Here is a 15,720-nt window from a genome sequence, read left to right on the forward strand (position 1 = left end):
AGAGGGCACTGAAAGCCAGGAGGAAAATGATAATGAAATGATCCTCGGAGCCAGCGGATCATTGCGTTAATAGCCCGCGTACCTCAAAAGCGGTGCCTGAAGTTTGACGGCGAGTTGCGGTTCGGTCACCATCAAATAAGAAGGGAAGGATAATTGGTGTCTTCACACCATTCTATTTGGGCTGTTGGTGTGAAGCCAACTCTTTGAAACACGCAAGCGAGCGATGAGGATTTTTCCCCCCCCCTCTCCTTTCCCATTGCTTAAGCAGCCTACAGGATTTATTGATTTCGGCGAGCGGGCTGATTTCCATGTAAATAAAGGGGCGGCTGGCCGGGCCGCGGCGCCGGTCCGGGTGGGATGCGGTGACTTTGGCTTGCTGACATCATTGCTCATTAACATGCAGGAGAGGAGAGCAATGCAACAGCAGAGCCCCGCGCCGCTCCCGCGCCGCCAATTATTCTCCACGGGCTGCATCGCTCCTCGTTAATGCCTAGCGCTCGGCGAGCAAATTGGACATCCTCTCCCCACCTCCGAGGGTCACTTAGTGAAAGGCAGGCTGGAGGGGGGAGCTGCTGGATTCGCTCGGATTGGGAGCAGAGAGGGAGGGACCCTCCGGAGCCGGATTTCAAAGCGAGGCAATTGACGCCAAAGCTCCAGACGCGGGGCAGGAATGGCACGTTTTTCCAGGGCAGGTTTCCTCCGGGAACGCGCCGCGCTCGCTGCGAGCCTGCTCTGAAAGGCTTCCACAAAGCCCCGAGCGGCGGCCCCGGGAGCCAGGGATGCTTTATGGCACTGCGGTGCTCCGGCTGGTCCTGCGAGCAGCCCGCGGGCAGCGGGCACGGCTAGGACAGCCGGGCAGCCCCGGAGAGCCTTCCCTCCCGCGCTCTCACTGCCGCTGGGAACAGGTAAGGAGCTGCCTTTGGCCGCCCGCTAAAGATTCGTCGTGGATTTTTAGAAGGGATAGAAAGTAGAAGGCAGGAGGAGGAGGAATAAGGAGCATTCCGTGGATGCACGCAGCTGCGTGCTAACTTTGCTCGGTGTGCTGCTGGTGGTGAGCTGCGAGGGGCTGCGATGTTTTTCCAGCCTTTGCTGTTCTCTGCGTTTATGGATGTAAAAGGTTAATTGTTAAATTGTATCTCTGCAGCTGCAGGACGTCAGGGAGATGCGCTGATGCTATTGTAATGGAGTTCTCGTTTTAAAAATAATCAGGACGGCTCAGTTGGCTCTATTAGGAGTTAAAAAATCTTCATCTCTCGGTGTTAATTGTATTGCTCTGGTAAATGCAGCCCCTAGAAGCCTGGATTCTCCGCACATTTTCTGAGCAGACTGCATGCAGGCTGGGGCTGTGAATGAGGACGTTGCCGTTCAGATGTTTATTTTGGTGGTTTTGCCTTCCTGAGAATAGGAAGTTTTAAAGTAATAATCTTTCTAAGCCCTTTTTTTCATGCCAGAATGCCAAACTATAAACCAGCCTAGAACTGCAGCCTAGGGGTTATGTTATTCAGTGCAATCTTTTCAAGTCCAATTTCCTTTTTTTTTTTCATGTCCCTTGAAGGAACATTTTAAGCAGATGTGACACAGACGTGACCTGTGACCATGGAAAGATTTTAATCCAGTTATTCTTTGTTTTCTAGTCATGATTCCTTGGCGGTGCTAAACAGTGATTGAATCTTTTCGAGCAGTTGAGGATTAGCACTGGACAGAATAATGCCAAAATAATTATTTGCACCAGATGCAGTGTCATCCTTTCAGTTTTAGCTCTCTTATCTTGTAACTTATCTGACTTATTTTCATTCGGCGATTATTGCGCCTGCTGTGGGAGCACTTACATGTCTCGCATCACTGCATTGTGTTTATAAGGGTGCCGGCTTGAGCCTGTGATAAAGATTTGTAAAGTAAAACTGTCTGCAGCTAACAAGATTATGTTTCGCTTCGTATTTTAATCTTCTCCCGTTGTGTGTTTTCTATCAGCCAGACTGGGCTTAGCAGAATGACCCAGCCTTGCGCATTTGCTGTTGGCAGCCTGGCTCCGGTTCTGCCAGCACAGGCACGGATCAGGCTGTCAGTGTTTGCTTTCACATGCGGGTCAGTGTTGCCTGCCTCGGGGGACACCGTCTGAGCCTGAACTTTTGAAATAATGACTATTTTCAGCCTAGTTCGTCCTGCTTCTGAGCGCTTTGCCTGTCAGCCAGGTTTTTATTCCTTTAGGATGTATGGCCTGGGAGATGCTTGGATTGCAGCATGTTTACTGGTCCCCGTGGTTTCTGCTTGTCATGCTGCAAATACAAACTGGTGAAGACCCTTAAAATAGCACGTACAGCCCCGGGGCAGGTTGCTGGGAACTCACTCAGCTTAGCTTCGAGCCTGGAATGGAATGGGGGAATGAGAGGGGCAGGAAGATAAATTCTGCCTGTGGAGAGCCCAGACCTCTTTCCAGCAAATTCACACTTGAGAAAACAGTGAAGATCTGCATGCTGAACAGAGACAGGTTTTTCAGTGGATAGCTGGGTTTGGATGCAGGGTGCTAGAACTCCAGTCTTGTAATTCTAGTCTTCAGTTAAGAACAAAGCAGAAAGGACCTCCTGTGATACATCTCTGCATCTTGTTGGGCTGAAAAGCCACTCAGTGCTATAATTCAAATCTGACAAGATAACCCTTAGGGTAGGGCAGGGCTTTGTCACACAGACCTGCTCTTGTGGCTCTTGGATGGAGAGCCCAGAGGGAGAGTTCCTCAGGGCCCTGCTGTGCCTGCTCCTCCACTACATCCCTTGTTCCATTCCCATCAGCCAGAGGCCCCGTTGGTCTCTGGGATCCTTGGGGTTGAGGTTGTCCTGTCATGGGGGACACCAAACCCTCTCGGGTGTCCACAGCCCCTGCATCTGCCCATCCTGTACCTTCTTCTGCCTTTTATAATCATGGGCTTGGCTTCAGCATTGTTTCCCCACTAGCTTCAGGGTTATTCCTCCTGCTGCCGAGCCTGTTCTTCTCTTCAACTTGTAAACTAGTGGTTTGCATTTCTCCTCCATGACTGGGGGAAAATATGTGGTTATTACTGTTTCTGTATGCTAAGAGCTGGACCTTTAAGGGAAGAAAAACAACCTTAATATAAATATGCTGAGAGTAGCGGTAAGCCTCTGAGCTGGCAGACTGCCTCCATCGTCTTGGATGTGAGGGAGCAGCCTGTTGGATGCCTTTCCTCCTGGTAGCATGGCTGGGCAACAGGCTGGGGCTCACTGCAACTTCTTTTGCCTCTGGTCTCTCTCCCCTTTGCTTGATCTGCAGCTCACACAGGTGTAGCACTTTGCCCACTTCTGTCTACCCTCTATTATGAAAGAAAATTATTGAATCTTCCTCAAAACATCCTGAGAGATCCAAGTTGAGAGTTCTTCTGAGAGCTGCTGAGTTATTAATATTCTTTAATATAACCATCTCATGCGTCAGAATTTTCACAGTTTGTGTCATGGGTTGTGGCTCCTGGGAGCAGCTTGGCAGTGTGGTTCAGGTCAAGAGGGTGTTTCAACACCCTGCTGCTCTTACCCAGCTCATGAGGAGAAACTGGAGCCCAAGCAGGGACCTGTGTTCACTGCAGAGCACTGGGGTGCACCTGGGCTCTCCAAACTGGCCTGTGATGCACCCCAGATCCCCCACTGTGGTTTAGCCACAGCCTGGAAAGGTTGGTCGTGGTTTTATCCTCATCCTGGGTTGTTGCCGCGAGGTCTGGCCACGGCTTTGGTCCGTGGTTCTGTGATTCCTTGTTTGCCTAAGAGGGCACCACACAGATCAGATGAGGAATTCGAGGGTTTGTGCATTGTGTTGTGTTTTGTCCTAATTTATTGGTCTGCTTCTGGTGTGCTGAAGGTTGTTCTCTGCCATGTGGTGCCTCAGACCAGACAGCAGGATTGGGAGCAGCCTGGGGGCTGCCTCAGGCTGTGCCTCAGGGAAGCAGTGGTTTGGGGACAGGGCAGTGGGAACCCAAGGGCAGATGTTCTACCTGCTTGTGAAGAGGATGGTTGTGATTCATGATGGAAAAAGAGCACATGGAAAATCCTGAAAGGCTGTTTTTGCTCATATTTGGGTGCAACTGGCAGTACTGGAGATAGTTCTTTTTTATTATTATTCTTAATTAAGCAAGAATAGCTTTTGCATTGGTAAAGGATGAGTTTTGAAAATAAAATTAATCTCCAGCCTGAGGCCAAGCATGGACAAATCAGCTAGAGAGGAGAATTTTTCCAGGAGTGGAAATGGGCTTTGTCATAAAAGCGTCAGTGCTGTCCTGGACACCTTCACAACTGCAGCTGTGGGCACTGCAGGGGTCAAGGGGGAACTACAAACAAAACAATTCTGTAAAGAAAACAATTGAGCAAATCAAGGGGAGAGACAAGAACATGGATGGGGAAGATGGAGAAGAGTCTGATTTGCGACTCCTCCATTCTCTTTAGTGTTTCCCCACCTAATGTGGACCTTCATGCAGATGGATGGCTACACATGCTCTTCCTGTGGCCTTTGGGATCTGGGGGACTTGTATCTGTAGGATGCAACCAGTTTGGTTGCTGGATTATTTCTCTCTTCCTTGGTTTCCTGGCGTTACTGTTCTGCCAGCTCTGTTGCTACCACCTGATGTTGATCTAGCAAGCCAGCTGTTCCCACAACATGTTGTGTCAAGTGAGTGTTGGCATCCCTTGACTGTCCTTGCAGGCCACCAAGGGCACCTTGTCCTCAGACTTTGAATTGCTGCTATTACAGGAACCTGTATCTAATTTCACCTCCTCATCCTGCACCACAGTGGGCAGGTAAAAGCTTTTGCTAGGTTTCTTTTTCAACACAGGTAACACAGAGACTTTGCAGTTCGTTCCCACTGATATGTTGGGGTTTTTTTTCAGCTGCAGTGACTGGAAGAGCAAGGAAGCTGCAGAATTTTTTTGTCTGGGGAGATGCCCCTTTGTCACAGAGATCCATGGGCCCTGAGGCCATGTGCAACAGCTGGATGGGGGCTGCTGGGACCATTTGGTTTAAAATATAGTGTTGGAGAAAGAGGCAGAACTTCAGCCTGAACTGTCTGTTTTGAGCACAAAAGCTTGGGGCTCCTCTGATGTTTAGGAAGTCCATGAGGAAACCACAGCTGAGTGCTGCTTGTGGTTGCTTCATGCCTCAGTTTCCCTGTGCTTGAGGAGAGCTGCTGGGCTATCCCTATGGCAGTGAAGGACTGTTAATTTTTCCTTTTAGGTGAATGTTTGCCCTGCCTGTGGGGTCTGGAGAAACGGGTTTGTGTAGCTGGAGCTCACTTGGGATGGGAAGATGCCTCATTAGCTCTGAATTGGGGGAGGAGATAACAGGCGGGGATATTAAGACACCCTTGTTAAGGGACTCAGGGGTCATATGAGCTGCTCCAAATCCTGAGCCTCCTCTCCCTTTTCCAAGAGGTCTTGGGATTCTGTGATTTACTGACTGATGGCTGGCTCAAAAGCCTTATTGCAGGCAGAATGATGGCAGGATGCTGGAAAGAGATCAGGTTGCCATGTATTTCTTAAGCCACATGAGAGGGGAATTGTCCCATCTGCATTTACACACCCCATCTGAGCAGAGCAGACAATTGCTTTTGAGGGATTCCGAACCTTGCATGTTAATGTGTGCACAAATGCATGCAAATCCTGTATTAGGGAGCACAGCAGAGGCGTTGCATGGCCGTGCACGGCCATGGCATTTGGGCTTCTGCCTTTGTCTGGAGAGGGAGCTGCTCCCTGACACAGCCCATTTATTTCCATCCCAGAAGAAACAAGTGAGAAGCAGAGATAAGCTCCCGCTGGTGGGTGATAAGGGCTGTTTACCGAGTTCCTTCTTTGTCCGAGAGGAATTTTAACATTTCTGCCACAGTTTTAAACTCTGCCTTCATTCCTGCTGTTGCCAGGAGGTGTTGGGCTCTGCCCTTACTCAGAATATCCGTGGATCCCAGCCTGGGCAGGCTTTGCCTAGGCGCTGTTTGCTGTGTTATGTTCTGCATGCCCACCCACTAAACAGGAGGAGAGGAGCCCTATGGCCAGGAGTTTTTTCCTGCAGGCAGAGGTGTGCTGCCCACAGCGTCCTAGGGAGTCCCATCCTGCCTGTGCACCACAAAGCCTGACACACAGGCTGTTCCCTGCTAGAGGCCAGCCTACCTGATTCTTTTGCTGGAGCTACACACTATTGGCAAGGATCCCCTTTGCCTTGGTGACAGGCTGCCCTCCATCTCTCTTCTCTGACTTTTTAGCTCTGCTTGTGCTTTCCTCAATTGAAATCTGCTGGTTTTTCACAGCAGGGAGACTTCATCTCTCTTCAGAAAGCTGAGGTCATGCTCGCAGCTCTCTCCAGAGCCTCTTGCACAGCACTAGTGTTTTCAGCGTGGTTTAGCTTTTTGTTGGTGCCATTGCTGAGATGAAAGGGCTGCAGGAAGCTCCAGAGATGGCAGAGGCCGTGCTTTGCTAACAGGGTTGTACAACAAGGGACTGCCTCATCCCAGAGACCTCACAGGTGAATTGGCTTCGTGTCAAGATCTACGTAGGTGGACCAAAGCTGAGAGTGTACTTCTGCATCCCAAGCAAGAGGTGCTTCGAAGCCAGGTTCTCTGCTTGGTGTGTTGGGTCCTGTTTGCTTCAGATTCCCCTTGTGCCTGTTTTCATCTGTAGAGAGAAAAGGGCTGGCGTGGGGTGGTGGATCTATTTGCACCTTCCTCGTGCACCAGTGTGTGGGCAGGCATGTGACCAGGAATAGGCTTCAAGTCTCCTCTGAGGAGAGGACTTGCCCACTGTGCCGGGAGCACCACATAAAACCAGCCAATGCAAAATAAAACGCATCCATCTTGTAACTTCGCTGGCCTCGAGGAGAAGAAATTTTTCAGTCCATTTCTGAGACGTTGCTGCTTTTGTACCATGTGCAGTCAATTCAAGGCAGGCTCCTTTCCAGCTAAATCTGACACCAGGAAATGTTCTTTTTCTCCCCATTTGCTTCCCGCCGTCCTGGCCCCACTACAGGACAGCTCTGTGTGCAGCTCTGTGCTGAGCAGCCCCGCCGATGCTCCCCAGCCCGTGCCTCCTGAGCAGCCGGGCTGCTCCCGCTTGCCTTCCCTCCCTGTCCACAAGCACAGCTGCCTAAAAGCTCCTTTATTTACCCTCCGTGCTCAAAGCCAGTCGTGCTGTGTTGTTTCCTCCCCGGTGCTGGTGATATCTCAGTCACCACGGCAGGTTCTTCCCTGAGATGAACTTGCAGACCTGGGATGAGAGCGAGATGGAAAGGTTCATGAATGAAGACGGGATTTCCAGACAGGATTGGTGTTAATTTATTCTTGCTTAAAAAAAACCCCAACCCCACCTGTCTTAACGCTTTTTAAGTTGTGCAAGGCTGTACAGGCAGCAGAGGTTGTTGTTGCTGAGGCTTTGGTGGTGGTGAGGCTTGGCCAGAGCCAGGCTGATGGGTTTCCCTTTGGAGGAGGTGCCAGCCGTAGTGAGCTGCAGCTCCTTGTCCAGGGTAAGGTGTGTGACACACCGATGTGCTGAGCATCTGCAGGCTGTGCTGCACTTCCCTCAGCGGTGACTAACGAGCTGCTGCTGGCAGGAGCAGCCAGGCAGGCTGCCAGCCATGGCCCTGCTCCTCTCCAACACCCGCCAGCGCTCTGCTGTGGCAGCAGCACCCACATTGTCACTGTGGTCACTGCAGGCACTGACACGTGCGTTGTCTCACTCTGTGCTGCTCTGCTCTGAGTGCAGCAGGGGAAAACTTCGTTTTGTGTTTGTTTGTTTTTTTCAATTCCATCTCACATTTGAAATGTACATTCTGATATTAAATTTTTGCTATGGGGAATTATTTTTAATTATAGTGAGCTGGAAGATGATAAAATAAAGTTGAGTAAGTGAGACCTATGTGAAGAAGTCATGGAAACCTGATCACAGAAGTGGAAAGACACTCCTAGGACACTGGGTATTGTTCCCATGAAACAACATATCCTAATGTAAAGAAAATTGTAATTAAAGCTGTTAATCATCTGCTTTTAATGAGGGAGAAAAAAGCTGAATATCTCAGAGGCAAGATCTTGAATTTTGTGCAGTTTTCCCAGGGAGGTGGCAGAAACCCCATGCCTGGAGATGATCCAGTTTTAACGGTGCGAATTTGTCCTGGCTTGGGGACATCACTACTGAGTAGATAGGTTACCTGTGTTGTTTCCATCCTCTGCTTTTCTGACCAGGGAAGCCATTCACCAGCAGTGAATTCACTTGCTCTCCTGGGATGAGGCAGGAGGGAGGGTGGGGTAAACCAGCTTCCTGATGCTTCCAGCATCCTTAATTTCACAAGCTCCTGGCTGTACGTGGTGTGAGCTGGGGGGTTGGAGGGGTGGGAGTGATCTCTGGAGTCTAACTGGTTATACATCTCACCTATTCACTCTTTTGACACTGTTATTACAAGTCCTGGTTTATCTAATTTATTAAAAGCCAAGATGTCTGATGCTGTCCTGCAATCTCCCATCTCCTGAAAGGGTGTGTCTGGAATGGGAAGGAGGAAGAAGCCTGTGGGCTGGCTTTTTCCTTGTCATAATGCTCATACTCCCAATCTCCTCCCTTTGAAGCTCGTGATCAATACTCCAAAAGTCAAAATTTGGTTTGAGTCCTGAACTCACTTAGAATAACTAACTCTAGTGCCAAATCTGGGGCACTATGAATTATTCTTAAAATCTTGTTTCCTATTATGCTGCTTTTAATCTCATCATGAAATGAGATGGAAATAGCAATGATACCAGCAGCTTTGCTGAGGCAGAGTACCCCTTCCACACCCTTCCACGGTAGCTGATTAATTAAAATACTCACATGAAATGGTACCTTGATTATTTTTTAAGGAAACAGCCAGAGGTGATGCCGAGACTCCCCGACTGGACGCAAACCAGACGCTGGAGTGTGTGGGGGTTGCTGTGTGGTTTAGATCTGATGAAAGGCAGGAAATGGGAAAATCTGGCAAATCTCCCTGGCTTGACTTAACGGAGCCTCTTGACTTTTGCTAGAGTGCGTTTTTTGTGCTGTAATGGCCAAATGGAAACTTAGACTTGAAGCTGGATCCGAGCACTGCTATGCTTAGCTGGCTTGTACACAGCAGTCAAAGAGAAGGAAAGGTGTTTAAAAATCTCAGCCTCTGGGTTTAACTATTGCTTCCCTCTGAATTTCTTTGCTTTACCACAGAGCAGAGAAACCTGCAAAAGCAACTGTAAATTTTCCCTTGGTTTTGTGTGGTACCTTATTATTTCTGAGATGTCTCCCTACTGCTACCCAAGTGAAACCTTATCTCATTCCTCAGAAGTCAGTGGTGCCTCATTAGTGCAAATTAATTCAGAATCCTGTGTGGTTGCTCTAAAATAGATACCATTGACCCAGCCTGTGGAAAAACATTGAGTTTTCAGAAATAGAAGCCAATTTATCAGCATTCCCTTTAACCTCTTTTTCTTTGTCACGGGGCGTTTTCATCCACGTTTGTCCTTCCCTGTTACCGTGGTGAAGGGATGCAATGATTAGAGGGGTGAAACACCCCTGTCCTGTGAGGACAGGCTCAGATGATTGGGAGAAGAGGAGGCTCTGTGGTGACCTTATCAGCCTTTCAGTACCTGAAGAAGTCTACAGGGTTACTGGAGAGGGACTTTTTAGAAGGGCATATAGAGCTAGGACAAAGGGGAATGGATTTAAACTGAAATGGAGTAAGTTTAGGTTGGATATTAGGAAGGCATTCTTTACTGTGGGAGGAGTGAGGCCCTGGCACAGATTGCCTGGCAGATTTGTAGATGTGCCATCCCTTGAAGTGTTCAAGGTCAGGCTGGATGGAGCTCTGAGCAACCTGGTCTAGTGGAAGATGTCCCTGCCCATGGCAGGGGTGTTGGAACTGAATGACCTTTAAGGTTCCTTTCAACCCAAACCCTTCTGTGAGTCTGTACTGTCCTTGCAGCCCTGCAGATAAAAATTGAGGTTTAAGCCTGTGAAGATCTGTCACAGGCCACAAGCTGCAGGAGCAGCCCCTTTAAAGAAGTGTTAAGAACAGCAGATATTTGCAGTGAATTAAGCTAATGGCTGTTGAATTGCAACCTGTGGGCTGCTCTTTCAGTTCCTGTGCTTTCCTCCCCGTGCTGCTGATGTGCCACCGAGACGCGTGGTTTAGATTCCATTGCAGTGTGACTGTGGGTTTTGTAGCCTCCCTTAATTTAATTTGGCTTTATATGTTCAGACTCTAATCAATTTTATGCTACTTTAATAAGCAAATTTGTGCTATCAGCATGCTAAAGAGACTTGTCATTCACAGCTTCCCAGTCAATGCTCCATTTCCCATTGTAGCAAAGTGCTCAGTTGTCCTAAATTTGATAATGACTCTGCAATTCTAGCTGGCAAGTCAACCCCCACCAGGCATGGCCTGTGCCTGTGCCCTGGAAATACTCTTAGTGGTGCAGTAAGGGGAAAAGCAATTGCATATCCTCAAACATTAGGCAGTCTTAGTCAGATGGATTGCCAAGTGTTGTTACACCAAATATGGGCTTTTATTTCCTCCTCATAAGAGAGACAAATCTTGTGTTAGAAAATGCCTGAGCATAAGAAAGGGGTTGAGTTTAGTCTTTGCAGGCCAGTGACTGGCAGGAATCACTTTCTCATTTAAAGCACTGCTTACTGGGGCATCTCTTTTCTCTCTCTCCTCACCTTGCAGGAAGATTTGTCTTCACTGTAAGTGCTCCCAGGAAGAGCACATTGTAACAGTTATGCCTCTGGAGATGGAGAAGACAGTCACGAAGCTCATGTTTGACTTCCAGAGGAATTCAACTTCTGACGACGACTCAGGCTGTGCTTTGGAGGAGTATGCCTGGGTCCCCCCCGGCCTGAAGCCTGAGCAGGTAATGATGACACCACCCAGCTACCAGAAAATAATTGGGGTTTGCATGTTCTTTGGAAACAGTTCACCTGATTTTTCTTCTAGGGGTGCTAGCACTTGTTGCATGTGTTTTTTTCTGGGTGCACTGGAGAGACTTGCAGGGACAGGTCTGGTCTGCCTGTTCAAATGGAACAAAACAGACACGTGATCCTTGCAGGACCTTGTGGTTTTTCTGCGTCTGTGGATGTAATTGGTAATTGAGAGGGGGGAAACAAAATATCTCCAGGGTGGGATTTCTTGTGGTTGTGCAAGGGAAAAGACGTATCTAATGTTTCACTGGGAAAAAAGCAATGGCACTCCAGTCTTTCCCAGGGGCTCAGTGCTTGTGTTCTGCCCTCCTGGACTGCTCCTCTCTGTGGTAAGTGCAGGGCAGACAGACAAAGCTGGTGGATAACTCTGAAAAATGGGCCAAAAGCTTTGTGGTTTGGGTTTTTCAAGCATGATGTTTATGCCTTACTGGAAGGAATAGCTTAAATAAAGCTCAAGTCTCTTGGTGCAGGATTGAGTGGGATGAATTAGACCTCAGTGTGCTGTGTGGAGTGTGCATTGATTCTGCTCCTTCCAGCTTACATGATTCCTTTGATTTTTATGCTGGTCTTTTATATGTTCAACTCAGAACTTCATTTGCAGTAGAGATGGTAAAATGAGCTTAGCCTTGATAATTGCAGTATGATATGATATGGCAATAATTTTAAACTGTGTAAGGAGACTGGAAGGGGGTGGAAAGCTTTCATTCTTACTGCTACAGTTGCTGTCCTTAAGTACTGTGTTTTCCTGTGCTTTTATTCAGACAGGCTTAGGAATTTCCTGAAATATTTTGGCACTACCCGTAGGCTGTAAATATTATCTGTCTGATTAGAGAAAATCCAGTTGTTTGGTGGCTTGTTTCTTTTTTTTTTTTTTCTTGTCTTTATAAGCCTTGCTCAGTGCTCACTTGAAACTCCACAGCACCATGTGTTTCATTTGGTGCCATCCAACCGTGCAAATCAGGCAGCAGCCTTGTTTTCTGTCACCTTCCTTATGTCAGAGGCTCTTTTTTTGCCTCGCAGGAGGTACAAGATGGGGTGTGTGGAGAAATGCAGATGGTTCTGAAGTAGCTCTGCTGGTCCTTCATGCTGTGGCAACATGAACTGCTTGGGTTTGGGGGGTCCTGTTGGAGGACCATACCCAGGCTGGTGCCACCTGCTCTCATTGCTGGTTTCTGACCAGGCATGCCAGCAGCTTCTGGAGCACACACTGGCTCCTGTTCCTGTAGCTTTGGGTGGAAATACAGGTATTTAGTGACAGCTGACACCTGACCAGGTAGACATGGTCTCTAATGAGTACATCATGGCATGTGCAGTGATTGAAACCCATTTTCAGCAGGGTGGTGACATATTCCAGGAGATCTGTGTGCTTCTTTGATCCCTTAGGTGCTCTTTAAGTGTGACATCAGGGAGTGTGGGATGCTCAGGAGGAAATAGAAGTCCATTAGATCTACCAGTAGCTACTGACATCTCATGCATTACTCAGGTTAATGTATTTTTAGGTTCTTCCAGCATCTATTTCTTGCAGAGGTCATGGTGCTCTTGAGTCCCAATGCTTGTTTTCTCAGTACACTCCTCAGTCTGCATGGCTGGGCCTTTCAGCAAATTTGCCACTTCAGACCTGTCTCTAATCACCATGGAGATGAAGAGCAGCCATAAGCAGAGCCAGAGACAGGCCCTGAAATCCATCCAGCAGAGCTCATCCATCAGCCCTTTCATGACTTTCACATGTTAGATGAGCCACGAAGATGACAAAAGCGAGGTGTGACTTCCCTGGGCTGTGCAGGAGCCACACTGCAGCCCTGGGGTTTGTCCCCAGGGGAGAAGAGCAGCACCCTGAATTCCATGGAATCACAGAATGGTTGTCCCATGGCTGGGGATGCCCCAGAGTGCAGGAGGGGCCATTTGCCTGCCATGGGGGTGGGAGATCCCTCTGCAGAAACTCATTGGGGATGTGTAAGTCTGCAGACAGATGTGTGGCTTTTTGGTCAATGAGTCTGCAAGACTGGTGCCTGCCATGGAGCAACTGGTGGGCTCTGCTCTGGCTAAGGGCACTGCTGTCAGGCTGGGCTGAAAATGCAGATTAACAGGCAGGGAATTTTTCTCTGCCTCGTGCTGTTTTGCTGTTGTATTTTTTTGGATGTGAAACAGATTAAATGAAACAACTTTTTCCGCAATATTCTACTTTATTAAAATCTCTGTGCAGTATATGAACTGGGGAGGTAAGTGTTCCCCTGAAAGACTAATGCAATTTTCTTATTTTACTTGGACGACAGCCTTTTGTACCTCACTATTCTTAGGAGACAGCGCTCACGTCTCACTCAACACAGCAATTTACAGGATTTCAGTGGGGAGGAGTTGGCCTGCAAACATGATATCGTTTTTTTGGCAGTGTCCACAGGTCATTTCAGTATTTGAAGAGTCCCTTTTACAAAGCTTAAATTACTGTCATGTGGAGGGGAATCGACTCGAACCTATAAGGTTTCACTGTACTCCTGGACACTAACTCAGGCATCAGCTGGTCTGTGGTACCTGTCACTAGTGAAAATCCTGTTGGTTACTCAGTGCCTAGTACTGAAGACAAAGAAAAGCGTTGACAGATACTGATCCAAACATTGTAATGAGGAGTGGAGCTGGAAGTTATCTCTTGTATTGTAGCTCATCAGTGTGTAAGACTAAAAAGGGCTTTACTCAAAAGCCATAAATGCAATGTATTTCTAAATACGTTTATAACACAGGGATTAGGAAAGTAATTTAAAAATTGAAAGCACGCCTGCATAAGGTATGATAAAATTTTTTCTGGTAAACCAATTAAAATGAACTAAAATGTTCAGTAGAATTGTTCTTCCCTCTATTCATTAGAGGGGGAAGAGCAGTTATCCAAGCTCCAACTTTAGCCCAAGAATGTAGACATAAACTGTCTTCAAATGCATTCAGGCAGGAAATTGGAAGAGGTTTGAAACCATCAGAGGTGTAAGGCTCAGTGACAACCTGCCGTCCAGGAGAGTGATGGATAAAAACCCAGGACTGAGCTCCATAAATCGCAATCTGATAAGGAAATAAGGTTTTTTGTAGTAGGAATTGGCTACACAGGATGGCCAGGAGGCTTCTGTGGGGCCTAATCCCACTTGGACTGGGCTTCAATGAGAAATTGTCTTATGGCAGAAGAGGGACTTCTCTCCTGGAAGACAGGGATGCAGATGGGAATGGTAGAGATGGCTGTACAGAAGTAGGGGACATGGCTTTGTGAGATGCTCTTTTGTCTGCCTGCCATTCAGTGGTTGGATAAAGAAATGTGTCAAAGTCTTGACATGGGCAAACACCTTTAGAATTGTGTCCTCAGCAAAGCAAAATTCCAGACGGAGACAGAGGAAGACATCTTTGGAAGCCAGTTTGTCTGCTGGGGCTGGCAGTCTGACAGCTGATCCTCCTTGGCGCTGACATAAGTTTGAGGGCAGATGCTTGAAAATAAGTCCTTTTGTGATGTGTTTTTCACATTTTTAGGCAAGGCGTGTGTAAATACATGTGAATGTGCAGCCTAGAATTCCTTGGGCCTGTGGTTTGGAGAAATCCAGAGGGGTTATAACATGCCACTTTGAATTTCTGAATACAAGGGAATTTTTAGGATTTCTGTCTTTATTGTGTCTCAGTATTAGGAGCAGCTGGTCATGGGCAGAAATTTCCAATTAAACAAAAGATGGGGCTCTACTTTAGCCTCGGTGTGGCTTTTTGTGTGGCTCTGGCATGCCAACATCTGAGAACCTTGCATGTGCCCTAAGAACTTAATTCCCTCTTGTTTTCAACATAGTTGCTCTGGTTGAATCCCTTAAAAAGTTATGAAAATCTCATCTGAGCTAAAATTAGCAGCATGAAGGTTCAGGGGGCCATTTTCTCTAAGGCAGCCGTTAGAGCTTGGACCTCAAGAGCTTTGCAGTGGTGTGAAACTTGTAGCTGTCACAGGGAATTTATTCAGGGGCTGACATACATGTTAATCCTTATTCTGGATACTTTGCAAAACCTGTTGCAAGGGCCTGAGTTACAAAACCTCCAAGTTTCATCAGTTGCTGTTCAGGTCACAAAGTGAGGGAAGGAGAATGGAGATGAACCTACACTGAACATGCATTTACACCTTACATTAAGATTTTCACCATTCTGGTGAGGCAGAAAGTACATTATCTGGGCCAGGCATCTCTAGGGGACATGTGTGTCACGGTCATTGTACCATCTTGTTCTTTCTTGAGCCTTCTGAGTTTGGCAAACTGTTTCACTCCTCAAGAGACTGAAGCAAGGAAGGAGTAAAACAGACCAAAGCAACCCTGCGCCCCAAACCTGTGTAGAAGAGAGGAGCAGACAAGCTAATTTACAACCTGGTAGAGGAAGGGAAAAAGGCCTGTGAAGAGGTATGCCCTTCAGATGTATCTGATCCTGAGAGCAGAGCAGGGCGGATGGAAAGCTGAGGGCCCTGAGGAGAAGCTGTTACTTGTGTACTCTGCTCCCAGGAGCTGCAGCTGCCTCTCATTTTGCCCCCTTACACATGTGCACGCTGGAGTGTTTTACCCGAAAGCTGCCTTTCAGCACATTTTGAAAAGCTCTCCAGTTTCACTTTGAGGTAGCAGGATAAGTCCATCACCTCCGCGGTGAACTCTCTCAGTATCTAAATAGCCCAGCAGTTAGCGGCTCTTATTTCAAGGCTGGAGCTGTCTAAATCCAGCCTCCAGGCATCAGACTGTGCCGAATGCTTCCCAGCTGCTGGATGGAGCAGCAGTCCTGCACGGAA

The 15,720-nt window shown here is 47.8% G+C and overlaps 1 protein-coding gene across 1 annotated transcript in view; it reads left to right on the top strand.

The window, feature by feature from the left end:
• The first annotated feature begins 847 nt into the window (after window positions 1-847).
• Window positions 848-15,720, top strand: part of PRICKLE2 (prickle planar cell polarity protein 2) — a 42,158-nt gene continuing 27,285 nt past the window's right edge. The window contains exons 1-2 of the mRNA XM_066327268.1: window positions 848-905; window positions 10,696-10,879. Of these exons, the coding sequence (XP_066183365.1) occupies window positions 10,748-10,879 (132 nt within the window). The 5' untranslated portion in view covers window positions 848-905; window positions 10,696-10,747. The remainder of the gene's footprint in view (window positions 906-10,695; window positions 10,880-15,720) is intronic.

Source organism: Sylvia atricapilla, chromosome 11 (assembly GCF_009819655.1).
Source record: "Sylvia atricapilla isolate bSylAtr1 chromosome 11, bSylAtr1.pri, whole genome shotgun sequence".
Lineage (NCBI taxonomy): Eukaryota > Metazoa > Chordata > Aves > Passeriformes > Sylviidae > Sylvia > Sylvia atricapilla.